This window comes from Bos grunniens, chromosome 11 (assembly GCF_055505025.1).
Source record: "Bos grunniens cultivar Pamir isolate PY7600 chromosome 11, Bosgru_T2T1.0, whole genome shotgun sequence".
Taxonomy (NCBI): Eukaryota; Metazoa; Chordata; class Mammalia; order Artiodactyla; family Bovidae; genus Bos; species Bos grunniens.
Window position 1 is genome coordinate 101324532 of NC_141175.1, and position 19823 is coordinate 101344354.

General features: G+C 45.9%; 1 protein-coding gene, 1 long non-coding RNA gene and 1 other non-coding gene across 8 annotated transcripts; 2 read left to right on the forward strand and 1 right to left on the reverse strand.

Moving 5' to 3' along the window:
• Positions 1–429: 429 nt before the first annotated feature.
• Positions 430–543, forward strand: LOC147363692 (small nucleolar RNA SNORD89). Its single transcript, XR_015137509.1, has one exon. It is a non-coding gene; the product is annotated as a small nucleolar RNA SNORD89 (small nucleolar RNA).
• On the forward strand, positions 431–11399 carry LOC147363693 (uncharacterized). 2 transcript variants are annotated; one of them, XR_015137366.1, is made up of 4 exons: positions 431–647; positions 1870–2018; positions 7526–8735; positions 10358–11399. It is a non-coding gene; the product is annotated as an uncharacterized LOC147363693 (long non-coding RNA). The 2 variants fall into 2 exon arrangements; XR_015137367.1 differs by having other exon boundaries at positions 433–647; positions 1873–2018.
• On the reverse strand, positions 3088–17099 carry CNOT11 (CCR4-NOT transcription complex subunit 11). Of its 5 annotated transcripts, none has more exons than XM_086327911.1 (7): positions 16504–17099; positions 12145–12309; positions 11512–11664; positions 8124–8326; positions 6709–6911; positions 4084–4180; positions 3088–4012 (listed from the first exon to the last, which is right to left on the reverse strand). In XM_086327911.1, exons 1-7 carry the CDS (start codon positions 17018–17020, stop codon positions 3815–3817), a joined length of 1536 nt encoding a protein of 511 aa, XP_086184037.1. In that variant the 5' UTR covers positions 17021–17099; the 3' UTR covers positions 3088–3814. The 5 variants fall into 5 exon arrangements, with proteins under 5 accessions (XP_086184037.1, XP_086184040.1, XP_086184039.1 ...); XM_086327914.1 differs by having other exon boundaries at positions 16265–17099; XM_086327913.1 differs by having other exon boundaries at positions 15813–17099.
• Positions 17100–19823: the final 2724 nt, after the last annotated feature.

Here is a 19823-nt window from a genome sequence, read left to right on the forward strand (position 1 = left end):
CAAAAGGATTTTCTTAGGTAGACGTGATAAAGGGTCAGTTACTAGAATTTTTGCTGAAACACAACTTTGATAAAATGCTGGGAATCTGGGGAATATAAATGAAGAAAGGTTAGTAAAGCAGAGAGATTTAGTTCAGATTGTATTACTTAATGGCAGGAATCGCTTTCCTTCTGACAGTTGTCTTGAAAGCTTTGTTCACAGGTAATGCAGAGACTGTTCTTTGTTTTTAACTGTGAGGGCCTCGGTGATGTGTGGACAGCATGGACCCATGGATGCCAGCGCCCCCTGCTGGGCAGCTTCGGGGCTTCCCGTCAGAAAGCCAGGCCGCCTGCAGGAGGGATGTGCACACCGCACCTGAACAGGTAACAGCGCCTGCCTGCTGGGAGTGGTGGGCGCCCAGACTCTTCCCTGGAGGGCTGCCCCACAGTTACTGAGGAATGATGACACTAAAAGGCCGAATTGCAGTGTGCCCCCTGGCAGTTGGCTCTCTCTGGGTACACGATGACAAAACCTCCTGAAGCGAACCTCTGGTCTGACCTCAGTAACGTCGGGGCACGGTTTCCAAAATGGGCCTTTCCAGCAAGCTCATACATTTTTAACAAGAGATGATTGGTGAACCCTGGGGAACTTTGGGGCTTCAGCACGCAGTAAGCACCATTATTCATGTTTTATGATACACTTAATACACCAAAGACCGCTAGAATCATGAAAACAATAATAATAGTAATAGACCACATGGTAAAGAATTCGCATGCCAATGCAGGAGACACAAGAGGCGTGGGTTCAATCCTTGCCTGGGTCGGGAAGATCCCCTGGAGGAAGAAATGGCAACCCACTCCAGTATTCTTGCCTGGACAATTCCATTTACAGAGGAGCCTGGTGGGCTGCAGCCCATGGGGTCGCAGAGAGTCAGACCTCACTGAGCACACAGGCACAAGACATTCAGGAACCAGGTTGCTTTCACTGGGACAAGATACCCAACATAACCAGATGCCCCCGGAAGACGGCTTAGCTTAGCTATAGTCTGTTTTGGAGCACACTCGTATGATCAGTGAGGGCTGAGGTAAAGTCAGCACATGTATGTGGCTAACTAGAACCTGAGGTACTTACATGTTTTAGTCAAAAGCATTTCTCCAGGCTCGGTGTAAACTCTAATTTGCAGCTTACAGAGCACAGAACTTTGGCCTGAACCAGAGTTCATCTTATTTTTCTGCACGCTGTGCTTCTGTCACAAGATCACCAATTAGAAAAGCCACCAATGCTTTTCCCAGTTAATTTTCATTTTTGAAGTTTAAAACACTTTTAAAAGCATTTCATTTTCAAAAGTACTGGCACATCGATTACTAGTTACAGTAGTAAAACAATGTCATCATCAGCCATGTATCTAGAAGTGTGCCCTCATTCTAACAGGAAAGTACAAAACAAGTTGTAAATCAAAAAAGTATTTGCATTACATTAGTTTAAGATTAGTACAAGAAAAGTCAACCCATTCTTTTTGACGCGTTGGAGGCTTATTTATCAACGGATAAAAAGAAACCTGGGAAAACACTTATGTTTCCTGTTAGGCTGATTAGTTATTGAATCTCAGGATTTTGGAAGTCCATTTCTTAAGGATTTTCCACATAAGTGTTTGCACAAACTCATGTCCATTGAGTCCATTAAAATTTATCAAAGTTTGTCTATTCTGATACCATTTATCATGGTATCATTTGTCTGAATGATACCATTTTCTTAGAGTTGCATAAACAAACAATATTGCTAAAGAAAGGTATTTGAAATAGTTATATTTTAGGCTCACAAATACTTTTTCAAACATCTTTCTACCCTAAGATGTCATTTTAACAGGTCGTCTTGCTGTCTTCTTTTAAGCAGGTGATTTGAAGATATTAAAGCTAGAAATTGGAACTGAAAGTCCAGAGAATTCAAGATGTGGTTTTTAGAAAACATGAACTCATCTGATTAAACTTAAAAGTTGATGCAGTTATCAAATCCTAGGATTATAGTTCCTTTTATTTCAGGTAAACTTTCTTCTACTTTTAAACATGTTTAACGAAGAACTTTTTGCTGGTGTTGTAAATGTTTATGGATTTTTTTTTCCCCTCCCATAAAATGTTCTCTAAATATAACTACTATTCTTTGTAAGCTGTTTATTTGAAATACACCTGAAACCCTTTCCTCTGTCAAGTAAACACCAGGACTGTAACCTAGAAATGATGAACAATGGTCTGTCTTTAGTCACAGGCCACGTTTGCAAATCTGCCCACAAAAGCCTGTTTGTGGCCCCAAATCAGTGTTTGTGTGGGTGGCAACTTGTGGATGCCCCAGGGCAGAGAAGTGCCTAGCTGCTGGCACACACGTTCCCAGGTGAGGCTGGAAAGGACATGGTCTTCTAGCGTCAGACTGACAACAGGTGTCCTTTCGTGGGAAGTGTGGTACCACATTTCTGACATTCTGTGCCGCTTAAGTTGGTGATTCCGTAGCTTGGGACAGTGCCCAGGCATAGGGCTGCCGCATGACTGAGGGCCTCACAGAGAAAACGTGTGCCAGGCAAGCTCTGTGTGTGCATCCAGGCTGCCGGCCGGGAGCTCTCACTTACCGAGAATCGGCAGGGCCTGACCCGAGGTTGAGCACTTCCAGCAGTGGTATGGGCGAAACTTCACCATCACAGATGGTACTGGCTAATAAGCTTTCTTTGCCCAGTGCTAATGTGCAAAATGGTGATGCCCGCACCTCAGCCCTGGGCAAAGAAAAGTTAGGTGTGGAAAGAAGTGCGTTACGTCCATATTTAGACTTCTGAAGGCATACCTGTTAGGCCAGCTTGGGTCCTTTTGAAGCTGATATATTTATAAATCCTTCCCTTTATGAGAATATCTAAGCTAAAATTTCTCATCATCTAGGCATACCGTTTTGCCAATATTACAAGGCTGGAATTTATACTAATCTTAAAACCTGCCCTACTTGGTATATCCTTTAACTTTTGCTAAGAGTTGGACTGGAAGGTGAGTTACTCAGGTTTCTGTATAGAGTATGCTTTGAAAGTACCTCAGTAGGTGGGGGATTTCTTCAAGTAAAAACTACATCAGATGATAGAGTTCATAGAAAACTTTAATGTAAGGCACTGTTGTCCAGAGTTAAAAGAGGGGTAACAGCCCACAGGAGCCCACAGGCGGGGCACACACCCCACTCAGTGAGGACAGCTTCCCAGGACTGTCCTCCTCCCAGAGCACCGAACATCAAGAGAGAAAGCCTGGAGAACTACCAGCTATCACAGCCCCCAAAGGCAGTTTTGGGGAATCCCCACATTGGTGGACAGCCCAAGAAAAGTGTTTACTCTGTTTTAGGTCCCCGTGAAAAGCAAGCATGAGGTTACATGTGTGTCCATGGCTCACACTGGGCCCAGTGAGAAGTTCAAGGGTCAGGCTGCCATCCCGGGATGACTCCAGGCCCCAGGGGCAGGAATTCGTTCTTAAAGAGGGTCTTCATTTACTCTTCCTAAAGCCTCATCAGAAGCCTATGACTTACATCTTAAGCAAAAATAAGCCTGTTGCTCTTCAATGCTGACGGCCTCATCTCCCGAGTGCAGTGACTTTGGGATGACCTTTCCCTGTGGATAGCCATCAGCAAGACCTACAGGATGCATTCTTCCAGGTTCCCACCAAAAATTCATCTAAAGGGAAAAGTCACCCAGGGAGGCAAGACTCTAAGTGGAGAGAGTGATGTTTATGTGCATTAAACCAGGCAATCACGGGTCTGGACAGATTTAAAAAGGAAAGCACAGCACAGCTGAACAGTGAACAGGAGGTCCCAAGAGGCATCACTTGGACACCTTGGTCTCGGCAGGCGTCTCTCCGGTGTCCAGGGTCTTCAGCAGCCGGAAGAGGCCTGCGGCCTCACGGATCCTGCTGAACTCGATGCAGAAGGCCTGCACTTCTATAAACAAGTCCTGCACGTTGATGATCTTGTTACGGATCAGGGACTGCAGAAAGACGCACACGAGACGCACCAGACGGTTCTGAAAGAGGAGCCTGTGTCAGCGTCTGTTCAGGGCAGGTATTTATAAAGGTTACAGAAATTGTGACTTACCTGCATATATTTATCCTTAATTTGTTCACAGGTAGAAATGCAATTGGATATATAAAGGTGAATAAATTCAGGAGGTAGATCAACAGCTGTGGTTAGTCTGTTTCATAAAAATAAAGGCAGGCCTGTTAATTTCGGTCACTTAGTGAAAATTCTAATATTAATGGTTTATGCAGGTAAACATTGGAGCCACCCACCCCACTCACCCCCGTTAATAAGTGACACTTCCGTTTCTCAGGTCTGCACATCATATGTAATAAGCGCTGAGCACCATGTCCCTGGGTGGTCTTGGCTGAATCATAGTTCTAGTTACCATCCAGGCTCTGACGATGTGGGCAGTTACTCCGTCTACCTAAGTAATACCAACCTGATTACACATGAGTGCTATGCAAGGAGTACTTGTGAAGGAAGGCGTGGTAGGAACTGAACAGCACAATGCATGACTGAGTACTTACATGAGGCAAATGTTTGCTCAAGGAGCAGTGTAAATGGGAAGGATTCACAGGGCATATGACTTAAATGGAAACCCAAGGAGAGAAGTGTTCTTCAAATCAGTAAATAATCTAAGTGAAGTGTAGAATCGGGGGTGGGCGTGGCACATTACCCGACTACAGAATTTTTTCCCACAAGGCTCCAAGGAAACGCAGCCATAGGCTGCTGGTGACGCGTGGGATGGGGTGATGCACAATGAGGGGGGTGGGTGGGGCTCCCACAGCAGACCCCACCCTTGAAATCATGTCCACACTGATAAAAGGATGTAGTTATCCTTGGACAAAGTGCCTACGGTCTGGTTTAGACAGTAAGTAAGCACTCAGCATGGTCAGCCTGGAGGACCCAAACAGAAGAAAGGCTCAGACGAGAAGGCGGCGAAAGGAGCAGGTTGACAGGTCTTGCGAGCGACAGAAAATGAAGGTTGAAAACGTGCTTCCTCTCTCCCTCCCCAGATCTGTGCTGCCCTAGGACACACCTGCCCTGGGCTTTCAGTTAGGCTTTTCCCACCAGCTGATTAACTTAAAAGGACTTTTTTGCGGGGGGCTTCACCATGCAGATTTGGGGATCTTAGTCGTGTTCCCCCTCCCCACTGAAGGGAGTGAATGCTGGCCCTCAGCAGTGGAAGTGCTGAATCCTAAACACTGGACTGCCCGGGAATTCCCAGCTTAGTACAGCTATACTGCTGCTGCTGCTAAGTCGCTTCAGTCGTTCCGACTCTGTGTGACCCCATAGACGGCAGCCCATCAGGCTCCCCCGTCCCTGGGACTCTCCAGGCAAGAACACTGAAGTGGGTTGCCATTGCCTTCTCCAATGCATGAAAGTGAAAAGTGAAAGTAAAGTTGCTCAGTCGTATCCAACTCTTAGCAACCCCATGGACTGTAGCCTACTAGGCTCCTCCGTCCATGGGATTTTCCAGGCAAGAGTACTGGAGTGGGGTGCCATTGCTGTCTCTGAGTACAGCTATAAGTAGGTTAAAAAACAATAATCCCCACCTTACAAACGAGTGCTCCACAAAGGTCGTGCTCTAATTGAAGTGTGGTTGTCTGGTGCTCAGAATGGATCTCCCCGTAAGCAGAAAGGCCATATGATTTAGCCCTCAAAACAGGACACCACGTGGAGGGGTTGAGGATGAGAAGCCAGGCAAGCCTGCCTGTGTGGCTGCACTACTTGTTGTTGTTGAGTTGCTAAGTCGTGTTTGACTCTCCTGTGACCCCATGTGCTGTACTCCGCCAGACTCCTCTGTCCATGGGATTTCCCAGGCAAGAGCATTGGAGTGGGTTGCCATTTCCTCCTCCAGGGGATCTTCCTGACCTACACTACATATAAACAGCTTAACAGCAGGTTCCCAAGCTAACCTCCAAGTCTGTGAAATTTGTGACGTACCTAAAACTTGTAAGCAAAGTAACAAAGTGAGAAACCTCTTCTTGCTTCCCTGACAGTTGATGACAGCAGAGCAAGAAGACCAAATCAAAGAGCGGTTCAGAGAACAATGCCGGGAATTCTAGGAAGGTATTCTTGGAACTGTCTCAGCTCCTTGGCCCCTACCTTCCCATGATATAGCTTTAGTCACTAACAGAAATAATGCAACACCTGTAATTTATATAAAGACTATACAGCTTCCCAGGTGGTGCAGTGGTAAAGAATCCACCTGCCGATGCAGGAGATGCAGGAGACTTGGGTTCGATCCCTGGGTCAGAGAGATCCCCAGAATAGGAAATGGCAACCCACTCCAGTATCCTTGCCTGGAAAATCCCATGGACAGAGGAGCCTGCTGGGCTACCGTCCATGGAAGCACAGAGTCAGACATGACTGAGGGACTTGAGCACAGAGCACTAGGAATATATAATCACATATAGGGAAATACATTTTAGCAAGTAGATTTCACAGGCCGTGACTCCCCAGGTGGTCCAGTGGTTAAGACAGTGTTAAACGCTCAGAATACCCTCCACGTTCTTCCTTGGGGTGCGAAATTCATTTGCAGTTAACACTAAAGCTCAGATTATTTAATAGGTGTTCTCAGACTAACAATGCCAGGGGAAAAAAATGTTGTGAGTTTTTCCCCTTCTAATCATTTAATCAGGATCTATATACATGCCCCCGCCCCCACCCAGCATTTGATGGAGTACAGAAACTTACCGATTTACAACTTCCATCGAATGTAATGACATATCCATATTGACCAGAACTGAAAAATACTCAGTGATCTGACTTGACTGCATTAACTTCAGCAACATTTCTATAGCAACTAGAGGATTGTTTTCCACTAGGTCAGGAAGTTTGGCTGGAGTGAGGCCAATATGATAAACAAGTTTGGGGTCCTTTTCCAACTCTCCAAGGAGCTAAATAAAATCAAGTTTTTTTAAAGAGAGAAAAAGAATTTAAGTTAGAAGTTCTCTTTCCTGCATATAAAAATACTCAAGTATTTTATTTTTAAAATGTTATAAAATTTACCTGCACTGAACCAACTTCATCAGTATCTTCCCTCAAACCCATGATCATCATGCTTTGATATTTTGACACTTATATTTGAATTGTCAGGTATTACAACCAGGCACCATCACTAGAGTTTATAAATAACACTGATGCCTCCTGGGCATGAAACCAGAATCAATACTGTCTGGATTTTAACAATAACATCCTTAAGTCCCTTGTAGGTAGGTTTTTCTTCTTTTTTGTTTTTGGTTATAATCAAAAATAATCTTACCAACTAGTACTACTGAAAAGCACAGACCACAGAGGTCATCAGGAAACTCAGGAACTGAAGCCTGCCCAGCACCTGGGGAGGGGGGGGTCGGGGGTCAGACTGCCTACACTACAGTGCGAGTCACACGCACTCTGTTATTCAAATATGTGTCCGCAAAAATAGTGTTTTTTGCCAGATTTGTACATTGCTTTACATACATTTTCTATGCTATTTCCTCATCTACTTGCTTGTACACACATACTCTTTCAGGACTGACTGGTTAGCAAAGTGAACTACGAACAAGGCTGTTACTTGACTCTGAAGATGGTGTTAGGTGGTAAACCGGGTTGGAAATGTACCTCCTGACAAGTTCTAATGGGAGAGAGTACAAACTGGGTAAGATGCACCAACAGGAACTACCCACAGCGTCCGTCTTGCCTGAAGGAAGTCTCATCGTCGGGCACAGGGACTTTTGAGTCCACGACCGACCAACGGTGTGATGGGTGCTGGTTTCCCTCCCTGGTGAGATGTGAGTGACTGCGGACTTACCCTCTGGGGTAAGTCAGTCCCGTTCAGCTTAGCAACAGCGTACACGAAGCACCCAGCAGCAGAGCCAGAGCAGAGTGCCCCAAAGTGAGCGCCACCTCAGACCCCTCGCCCAGGGGCGAACTGATCCCAGACAGAAGCTGCCAGGTGTTTGGGCACCAGACTCGTTGCCCCACCAGTGCAGCGAGCAGAGTGGGAGGCCAAACGAAGCTTCAGGGACCAAGACACTTCCCACTAGTGATCACTGGTCGTTTATCACTTTATGAGAAACAAAACCACTTGGTGAATTCAATACAGGAAAACGCTGATGGTAAACACATACCTGTGTCTGCTGAGGAGAGGACAGGGGGCTCTTGAAGGCTTTAGCCATTATTCGCTTGATCTCCACACCGGTGCTGTTCTTCACGCACATTGACTTGTCCCACTGGATCGCATGGTCAGGCTCAGTGGGGTTGAGCCAGGCCAGCTCGTCCTCACACACATGCAGCGGAGGCGGGGGGCGAATGAACTCTGGCCGAAAATGGCCTGCAATCAGAGGAGCCTGTGTGACTGCTGCTGTGGGTCGGCTGACACTCACACACTTCTGTATAAACTCCACGTCTGTGCATGCGGGCGTGCCCCGTCATGTCTGACTCTGCGACCCCATGGACTGTAGCCCTGCAGGCAGCTTCTGTCCACGGGATTTCTCAGGCAAGAGTACTGGAGTGGGTTGCTTAATAAGGACAACACGGTCACAGTGATTCAAAAATCAGAAGCAGAAATGACATAAAGTCGGTTTTTCCAGAACACAAATGAAAGAATGGGATGTGACACAGAATTATTATACCAGAGACCGCATCCATCAGTCTTTGGAGAGCAGAGGAGAGCACTGCCACCCCTGCCAAGTCCTGGTTCAGTCATGCTCAGTAGCAAAAGGACACCACTTACTTCATTGGTAAGTCTTTTGATGGGAAAAATAAAACACTATTTGATCTCAGTCATCCTGTTCTCAGCACTGTTTTATTCAGAGACCATATAATGTGTACCAGTTTTATTTTTGCCTCTTAAAACCTTGCAGTAGCAAATTATGTATAGATAAAATGGGCAGGTGAGAACTATGGTTGACCGGACATTCTCAAACGAATCTGGAGAGTTTCATAAACCCATCAATTCACAAATGCTATATCATTTTAATAAAACAGTGAAAAGAAAAAAAAAAGGACAGGGGAGTGACTCAATACCTCAACTGTTATAAAGATTGATCCCTAAGATATAAATGCTCTTCAGTAAATGAAAACAAACACTGGCTGGGAGTCCTGCGCAAACTTCAGCCCCTCTTTGGTTTTCACACAGGGCCTAAGACGGCTGTCTCCTCCCATGGACCAAGCCCCAGTCAAATTTCAGACATGGATACTCCAGTTCATTGAAAATGTCTATTTTCTGGCTAAGAATCGTCCCTTTGTCTTTTTTTGGGTTGTGTCAGGTCTCTGTTGTTACATGGTCTTTTCTCTAGTTGTGGAGAGCAGGGGCTACTCTCCAGCTGCAGTGCACGGGCTTCTCATTTCCGCAGCTTCTCTTACTGCAGAGGAGCATGGGCTCTAGGGACGCAGATTTCAGTAGTTGTAGCTCCTGGGCTCTAGAGCACAGGCTCAATAGTTGTGGTGCACAAGCTCAGGTGCTCCTCAGCATTTAGGATCTTCCTGGACCAGGGATTGAACCCGTGTCTCCTGCACTGGCAGGCAGATTCTTTACCACCAAGCCACCAAGGAAGCCCCATCCCTTTATCTTAAACTATACCATCTCTTCACCAGAACCAGCACTGAATCTCTGCAGGCTATTAACAGAAAGTGTTTTAACATTTTAGGAGATGCAGTACTTTTATGATCAAGAGAAAGTTCCCATGAGGTGAGGATGCTTGGTGTTCAGCTAGACTCGGACCTGATACCTGACCAGTCTCCTTACATCCCTTTCCAGTGGCCCATTCCAGTCACAGCTGTGCCCAGCGAGCATTAAATAACCACCTCTGTGCCTTGGGCCTTCCCATACACTGTGACTAGCTGAGACTTGTTTATGCCAAAGAACTACTATAAATGGCATGAAGAGTCACAGTGCAGGTTTCAAACTCAAGGTAACACTACAGTCTGGAGAACATAATCTTATCCCTAAGCAGAAAGCATGCCGTCATCATTAAAACCACACAGAAGCCTATAAAACCAAAAAATACAGTTCCATAAGCTTCAATAGGTGTTTTCTTTGAATTAAAATAAGAGCCGTAAGACTCAGTAAAACTTTAATGGAGAATGATGAGATTCTCCATTATTATTCTCCATTATTAATGATGAAATTAATAAAGAGGTATAAAACAAAAAAGGTAATAAGATACAAAAATAACCTTATTTCAGGGAATGTATAGCTTTAGGTATGTAATTAAAAAAAAACTTGGTATTTTTATTAAAGAAACTAACTTTTATTGAGCCTATCTACTATGTTCCATACATCATACTAGAAGTTTCTCATTAAATTCATGTTTAACATTCTCTGGCATAAATCCCACCAATGTTTTTTTTGTTTTTTTAGATCATTCTCCCAAGGCAATAGAAATAAAAGCAAAAATAAACAAATGGGACCTAATCAGACTTATAAACTTTTCTTCAGCAAAGAAAACCATAAATAAAACTAAGAGAAAACCTACAGACTGGGAAAAAATATTTGCAAATGATGCGACCAACACGAACTTAATTTCCAAAATATACATAGAGCTCATCCATCTCAACAGCAAAAAAATCAACCCAATCAAAAAATGAACAGAAGATCTAAAGAGACATTTCTTCAAAGAAGACATACAGATGGCCAATAGGCACAGGAAAAGATGCTCAACATAGCTAATTATTAGAGAAATGCAAATCAAAACTACAATGAGGTACCACCTCACACCAGTCAGAATGGCCATCATTAAAATCTACAAATAACATGCTGGAGAGGGTGTGGAGAAAAGGGAACTCTCCTTCTTTACTGATGGGAATGTAAATTGGTGCAGCCACTGTGGAAAACATCATGGAGGTTCTCAGTAAACTAAAAACAAGTTGCCATATGATCTAGCAATCCCACTTCTGGGTCTGTATCGACAAAACTGCAATTCAAAAAGACAACACGCACCCGTATGTTCAGGGCAGCACTGTTCACAATAGCTGAGACATGGAAACAATCTGTCCACTGAGAGATGAACAGATAAAGAAAAAGAATGAGATAATGCCATTTGCAGCAACATGGACCTAGAGGTTATCATATTAGTGAAGTAAACCAGACAGATAAAGACGAATATACCACTGCTACGTGGGGTCTGAAATGTGACACGAATGAACTTATCCATGAAACTGAAACAGACTCCCAGACACAGCAGCCGTGTGCTGCCCCGGGCAAGGGGTGGACTGGGGTTCTGGGATTAGCATAAGGGAGGAGGTCCTACCATATAGCACAGGAATCAAAATTCAGTATCCTGTGTGAAACCATAATGAAAAGAATATGAAAAAGAACATATAACTGAATCACTCTGCTGTACAGCAGAAATTACCTCAACACTGTAAATCAACTATTTCAATAAAATAAAATTTTTAAAAGATTCATGTTTCAGCATAAACGAAAACAACATGTTTCAGAACACCAGAGTCTCAGTAGGACACTGCTAAAATAAAACCAAGGATATAAAAGAATATAAAATCAGATTTACTCACTTTCAATAGGTGGCTTTGGTCCACTGACTAAAGCTTCCGTGATCTGAGAGGCAACGGAGCTGTCGAATCCAGAGTTAGACGAATCTGGGTCCGGGTCACTGAGAATGCTAGGGAAGCTGGCCTTACTTTGAGTTGGCAATTCAGACTGGCGTTCTGAAAAAGGTTAAAACAAAAAACACTTTAAAATGCGGCACAAGGAGAGTGAAAACACAAGCTCGTAACCGGAGAAACTTGTCTACAACACACAAGCAAAGGGCCAGGTTCAAGCTTTTTTGTTTTTTTCTCCAAAACTCCTACAAATCAGTCTTTAAAAATAGGGGGGGAAATGGGCTAATGACTTCAATGAGTATTTTATTTTTAAAAGCTTGAATGGCCAATAAACACCTCAAAAGACTTCGACCTCAGTAGGAACCAGGGGAAAATCTGTTAAAACACAAGATACTATTGCATACACACTGTAGTTATAGCTGTCCCTTGTAGTCATTGATGCTTATTTCCTTGTTTTCTTAAAGTTAGGAAGACACAATTGCATCATCCATAAATATATCTGTGGTCCCTGGATGTCACTGTAGAGACATCTGAATTGCAGAGCAGCCTCTGCGAATGAGTACCTGAACCGTGGCTCTGCCTTACCAGCCAGGGCGAGCTGAAGCCCGCTAATGTCCACAGACTGGCCCATGTTCCCGACGTCCATAAGGGCGATCTGCCGGGGTGTCTTTTTGAAGAGTTCCCGTGGGGGTGCCAGCATGAGCTGGGAAAGAAAAAACTTCTCTGGTGGAGTTATAGGAGGTAAAAACCCTGTAAATACACAAGCAAAAAAATGTATGACAATTTTGCTAATGGTTATTTTTAGAAATTATCTTGAGCCTGATAAAACTAGCATCTCATGTATCTTTAAAGACAATTATAATCGAAGACTTGTTTAACCAAATACATTTATGAAAATATAATTAAGGAATCATCCCAAGGACTGGTTCCAAGACCTCCTGCAAATACTAAAATCCAGGGATGCCTGGGTCCTATACATAAAAGCTGTAGTATTTGAAAGTAACCTACACACATCCTCCTTATACTTTAAACTCCAGATTACTTACAATGCCTAAGACAATGTAAATGCTATGTAAATACAATGTAAATGCTAGGTAAGTACAAAGTAAGTAAATGTAAATAGCTGCCAGAATTCAAGTTCTGCTTTGGGGAACTTTCTGGAACTCCCCCCCACACACACACACCCCCAAGGGTCTGGTTGGATCCTTAGATGCACAACCCAAAGATGTACAGGGCCAACTGTTGTATGTCAAATGATTCACTGTGATCTGAGGTGATGTCAAGGAAACTTAAGTTCGTGGAGCTATTAAGAGCTTTGTTTTCTAACATGCTTCAGTTCCTGCAAAGATAAGTTTATGTATACAGACCAAAACAAATCAAAAACTACAGTCCTCAGAAATGCTTTTCTTCTCTGCTGCAGCCAGCAACTGTGTAAAAGGTAGAGGGACAAGGAAGCAACCACTAGCTCTGCACCGTTATAAGACCTTCCTCATCTGGTCCTGACGCACTCTCCTCCTCCCATTTCCCCCTCCAACGCCTGTGCTCTGCATTCCGGTTGCACAAAACCTCTTAGCTTCTCCGAGTCCTGATTTCAAAACATACAATACATGCAGCTCTTTGAATACCTGAGAGGGCCGAGCCCTTCTCTTCCCACCACCCCTCATCAACATCCAGCAGAAACATCAGTCCCTCTCGAGGTCCCTCGGGCTCCACGGGTGTAGTTCCCGTGCCACGAGGCTCCGTGTACGTGCCACCCAGCACAGCCCTGGGTGTCAGGCCACAGTCACGTTTGTGTTTTCTCAGCCAGACTGAAGTTTCCCGAGTGTGAAGAAGCCTTCCTACTCACATTCAGATACATTTTCAACCTTGGCTCCGCAGCAGAGTCACCTGAAACACTCAAAAAACATGCACCCCCTAGATGGGAAGCTGCTGTATATATGGCACTGGGAGCTCAGCTCTGTGCTCTGTGATGACCTAAAGGGGTGGGACGGGGAGGAGGGAGGCTCACGAGGGAGAGGATGTTTGTATACATACAGCTGATTCACACTGTTGCAGAAACTAATAATACTGTAGAGCAATTACACTCCAGTTTTAATTTTTTTTTTAATTAAAACTATATATATACCCACTATATATGCCCCTTGATGTACAATGTAATAAGCCTTGTCATTGACAGTCCCTCTGTTGTGGATTTAAGCACCATCTCTATCAACAGTAATTGTGGATAACACTTACTTCTATTCCTCATAACAACTCTGTGTTTGTTAGTCCCGAAACCTATATGCAGGTCAGGAAGCAACAGTTAGAACTGGACATGGAACAACAGACTGGTTCCAAATAGGAAAAGGAGTACGTCAAGGCTGTATATTGTCACCCTGCTTATTTAACTTCTATGCGGAGTACATCATGAGAAACACTGGGCTGGAAGAAGCACAAGCTGGAATCAAGATTGCCGGGAGAAATATCAATAACCTCAGATATGCAGATGACACCACCCTTATGGCAGAAAGTGAAGAGGAACTAAAAAGCCTCTTGATGAGAGTGAAAGAGGAGAGTGAAAAAGTTGGCTTAAAGCTCAACATTCAGAAAACGAAGATCATGGCATCTGGTCCCATCACTTCATGGGAAATAGATGGGGAAAGAGTGGAAACAGTGTCAGACTTTATTTTTCTGGGCTCCAAAATCACTGCAGATGGTGATTGCAGCCATGAAATTAAAAGACGCTTACTCCTTGGAAGAAAAGTTATGACCAACCTAGATTGCATATTCAAAAGCAGAGACATTACTTTGCCAACAAAGGTTCATCTGGTCAAGGCTATGGTTTTTCCTGTGGTCATGTATGGATGTGAGAGTTGGACTGTAAAGAAAGCTGAGCGCCGAAGAATTGATGCTTTTGAACTGTGGTGTTAGAGAAGACTCTTGAGAGTCCCTTGGACTGCAAGGAGATCCAGCCAGTCCATTCTAAAGGAGATCAGTCCTGGGTGTTTGTTGGAAGGACTGATGCTAAAGCTGAAACTCCAGTACTTTGGCCACCTCATGGGAAAAGTTGACTCACTGGAAAAGACTCTGATGCTGGGAGGGATTGGGGGCAGGAGGAGAAGGGGACGACAGAGGATAAGATGGCTGGATGGCATCACCGACTCAATGGACTTGAGTTTGAGTGAACTCTGGGAGTTGGTGATGGACAGGGAGGCCTGGCGTGCTGCGATTCATGGGGTGGCAAAGAGTCGGACACGACTGAGCAACTGAACTGAACTGAAGTCATGTGCAACTCTTTGCCATGTCATGGACTAGCCTGCCAGGCTCCTCTGTCCATGGGATTCTCCAGGCAAGAATACTGGATGGGTTGCCATTCCCTTCTCCAGGGGAACTTCCTGACCCAGGGATCAAATTCTGGTTTTCTGCTTTGCAGGTAGATGCTTGCTGCCTACTCTGCCAGCTGGGAATTATTATCTGCAGCTTACAGAGAAGTAAACTGAGGCAGAGACAGGCAAAATAACCAATCTATGGATTTCTTTCCTGGGAAATCTATTTACAATACAAAGTTAACAGCCTAGATCTAGTTTCAGACTCATTGCATTTGAGAATAACATTACATAAGTCACAGTTCCTTTACCTAACCCATCCTACAAAATTCAGAAGGCTCTCAGACCCAAATCCCACACTGTCTCTGTCCATCTTGGGTGGCGGGTTTGACCAGACCACACATATACACACACACAACACACCTTGCAGTCACTTTTCTGGACATTCTCAAACTTCCTGAAAGTCAGGTTCAGAACCTGCACGCTACAGATATCTCATGGAATACAAAAGTTGCCCCTTTTAGGTAACCAATCAGAAGATGCTTTAGATCCAGAAGAATTGCCAGCAGCAACAATGACTAGCTTAACTGCAGAAGCCCTCTCCTGCAGGAAAAAATTCTCTAGTATTACATTAATCCTGCCTTCACCTTCTGGCTCCCGGAATAGCAGTCCCTTCCTAAGGAGTGACTTACCTGTTTCCTCACTGCCTAAGGACTATGAGATCAAGCTGCTTCCCACCTCTGACAACCTGTTCTGCCCACTACACTGGGCCCTGTCTAAATCTCCGAGACACTCATCACCATCTTCTCCTCTATGCCGTTCTCCTCTCCTGGCTTCAGGTCTTCTCCTAAAATCAAGTCTCATAAACAAGCTCTTGAGTTACCAAAACAAAAAAAAAGCAGTCTCACATCAAATCCACCGGTCTCACCAAAGTTGCAGAAAACACACCTTTTACATAATGTCCAGTAGTAGTTTTATAATCTAGGCGGTGAATTCGAGGCTGTTTTCTATCCTGTGACCCCATCGCGTTAACCAAGGACACCTAACAGCAAGAAGGTGGCTAATATAATCCTTTGTTGTTTAGCTGGTAAGTCGTGTCCCACTCTGCGACCCCATGAGCTGTAGCCTGCCAGGCTCTTCTGTCCATGGGATTCTCTAAGCAAGAATACTGGAGTGGGTTGCCATTTCCTTCTCCAGAAGATCTTCGTGACCCAGGGGTCCAACCCGTGTCTCCTGCATTGGCAGCCGGGTTCTTTACCACTGAGCCACCGGGGAAGCCCTGCGTAATGTGTATCTCCGCCTCAACCACGTCTTCCGGTTCTGAATGACTTCTCATTGACTCTCCTGAGACTTAAAGCCGGGGGCAGATAAAGTGTGTCGTTACTTACAACTTCACACACCTCTGACGGGCTAGACGAGAACGAACCGCATGTGAGGCACAAAAGCGTCAAGCCCCACACTAAGCTGCACGGTTTGACGGCTCCTACTGTTGCGGGGGGAGCGGTTAATTTTCGGTGCCAGGAAGCTGCCACTCGTCCGTACTTGGTGGAGGGGGTGGGGAGGGAATTTCAAAAGGAGACGACGGATTTCCCAGGCCGGTGAAGGCCCAGCAGCTCCAGGAAGGCGGTCCCAGCCGTACCTGAGAGGGGCGGCCGGTCGGGTTCCTGGCCGCCGCGGGCGGGCGGCGCGGGGTTAAGCAGGTGCGCGAAGCTGGCGGCGAAGGGGTTGGCGGCGAGCGGCTCGGTGCGGTACATCTCCCAGAGCAGGTAGAGCGCCGTGAGGCGCTGCGCCGCGCTGGGTAGCAGGTCCGGCTGCTGCAGCAGCATCACGAGCACCGAGCCCAGGCGGAAGTGGTCGGCTTTGCTGAAGTAGTGGTGGAAGGCGGTGGACAGGCCCTCGAAGGTGCTGCCGCCGCCCGCCTCCTCCGAGATGATGCTCAGCAGGCTCGAGAGCTCCTTCGGGGTCAGGCTCATCCTGCCCGCGGGGCCCCCAGGGCCTCCGCTCCCCGGCCCGGGGACGCCCGCTCCGCCTCTGCCGCCGGAGCCCGAGCCTCCCGGGCCGCTCCTGGACGCCGACCCCGCCGCTTCCCGGGTTCCCCTTTGCTCCGCGGCGGTGAGAAGCCGGCCAGATGACGCGCTTGCCCCGCCGCCGGGCATCAACCTCTTTTCCCCGTCCTGCTTCACGGCCGGAGGGGCCCTGGCGCCGGCTCGCTCCGTCCCTGCGGCCGTAAAGCGCGCTGTGGCACGACAGCGTCGCAAACAAAACAAGCCTGGAACCCAGCCGGCAATAGAAGAGAGGGCAGCGCGCAGCCAGACCGAGGCTGCTGGAGCCAGGCCAGGGAGAAGATCCCGAGACGCCGAGGGGGCGGAGCAAAAAGCCGGAAATTGAGGCGGGGCTTGGAGGAGGGGCCGAGCCGCCGGCGGGGCCCGGATCTCGCCCTGCGGAAGTCTCGCGGAGCCCCAGAGCAGCGCTGAGTTGTCATCTGCGCGTGCGCGAGCGAGAGGCGCACCCCTCCCCTCCCCCCGCCCCCCCCCCCGCTCCGCCCGCCGGCAGTGTGCCCCGGAGAAACCATTGTCCAGATAAGCCTCTGGAAAATGCTTATTAGAAACTGAAAAACTCTCTTAATTAACACACATGACTATTCATGGTAGAAGATTTTTTAAATGCAAATAACTATAGACCACGCGTTTCTCATAACCAAAATTAATTTTCAATCCTACACTATTTGAAGAAATGGAGTCATACTGCACACGAGCTATTGTACGGAGTTGTTTTAACAAAATTTCCGAAAAATGTTTTCAGAAAGCAGAAACACCTGCCCAGGTGACTAGGGCTCGCTCCAGGCTGGGAACCACCGAGTGGTGTGACCCAGACTTGCTCGGTTCCTCCCTTAGACCTGCAAAACCCTGCAGGGATTCCTGCCAGGGAATTTGGGAATCTCAAGTTTGGGAAATCCCGTGTGACCTAACTAATGCTGGCAACTGGAGAATTCTCTAGTTCAGTGCCTCCTTAGTTCTAAAATAAAATGGAAAGAAGAGAAATTGGTTGGTCATTGAAGATGCCTATTCTGAAGACTTCTTGAATTGACTATTAGAGGGACTTTCCTGGTGGACCAGTGGCTAAAACTCTGTCCTCCCCATACAGGGGGCCTGGATTGGATCCCAGGTCAGGGAGCTGAGATCATGCATGATGCAATGAAGAGCAAAGACTCCATGTGCCACAACAAAGGCCTGGCGCAGCTAAATGCATTTTTTTTTAAGTTTAAAAAATGGTTAGATATCTCTCTAGAAAGGTCCTGCCGGTTAAGAGCAGCACACATGACTTGCTAACTTGGGAAACTGATTTAAATTATCTTGAAGGTATTCTTATTTACTACAGTAAATAAACTTCATTGTGTTTGGGAGGTCTGTTTGTTACTGGGGTTTGGTCTTTTTATTTTTGTACTGAAGATTTTTTTGTTTTGCTTTGTTTATCTATTTAGGCTGTGCCAGGTCTGGCCAGGTGTGGCATGCTGGACCTTTAGTAGTGGGATCTAGTTCCCTGACCAGGGATCAAATCCAAGTCACTTGCGTTGGGAGCACAGAGTCTTAGCCACCACACCACCAGGAAAGTCCCTCTAATAGTCAATTCAAGAAGTGAGTCCAGTTTTACTGTTGTTTTTTTTTTTAAGTTGTTTCAAAATATTTGAACATTATGTGCCCCCCAAGCCCCAATAAACTATTTTTTTTTTCTGTAGGAACAGTTTCAAAATTAGGTTGATGTTAAAAAGAACCCCAGAGGCCCCAGATGGAGTCACTTCTCCTAGGTCACACCACTAACCTAACTAAAACTTCATCCTCCCCCAGAAAGTATGAATGCTAGTCACTCGGTTGTAGCCGACTCTTTGCGACCTCAGGGACTGCAGCCAACCAGACTCTTCCGTCCATGGAATTCTCCAGGCAAGAATACTCGAGTGGGTTGCCATTCCCTCCTCCAGGGGATCTTCCTGATCCATGATTGAACCCCAGTCTCCCGCATAGAAGGCAGATTCTTTACCGTCTCAGCCACCAGGGAAGCCAAAATGTAGGCTTAACCAGAAATTTTCTAGTCTGCATCAATGAGGTAATTGGTCATCTGGACCCTCTCTATCCCTCAAAGGAAGATGAGGTAGCCTGCCACAAAGACCCCTTCCGTTCCCCATAAGCAAGTTGTGTGCTGTGCTCAGTCGCTTCAGTCATGTCCAACTCTTTTACCTGCCAGGCTCCTCTGTCCGTGGAATTCTCCAGGCAAGAATACTGGAGTGGGTTGCCGTGCCCTCCTCCAGGGGCTTTTCTTGACCCAGGGAGTGAATCTGCATCACTTGCGTTGCGGGCGGGTTCTTTACCCACTGAGCCACCTAAGAAGCCCCATAAGCGAGTTACCTATGCCTGAAATAACGTTTTTTTGCTGATGAGTTCCTTGTCTTGCCTTTGAAAACATTTCCTTTCCTAAAGCTGTTGGGAGCTCCTCTCTACTTCCTGAATGGGATGCTGCCTCACTTGTGAATGGTTAGGAAAACCAATTAGATCTCTGAAATGTACCCGGTTGTATTTTTGTTATTTAACAGCAGTATCCAGGGTTTCCTGCATGTTCCCTGAAAACAACTCTCAGGTCCTGGAAACAAATAACCACAAACATAAATCTGTCCTCTCATAGTTCTGGAAGCTAAAGTTCCAAAATGAAGGTTTGAGCAGAGCCAGGCTCTACACCCTTGAAGACTGTAGGGAAGAATACCTCTTTGTCTCCTGGCTCCCAGTGATGTCCATTGGTGTCTGGCGTCCTTTCTCTTATGCTTCTGCCATTCCCATCTCTGCCTCTGAGGTCAGGTGGCCTTTTTTTATATTAATGTTCATTGGAGTATAGTTGCTTTACAATGTTGCATTACTTTCTACTGAACAGCAAAGTGAATATATATATATATATATATATATCTTCTCTTTT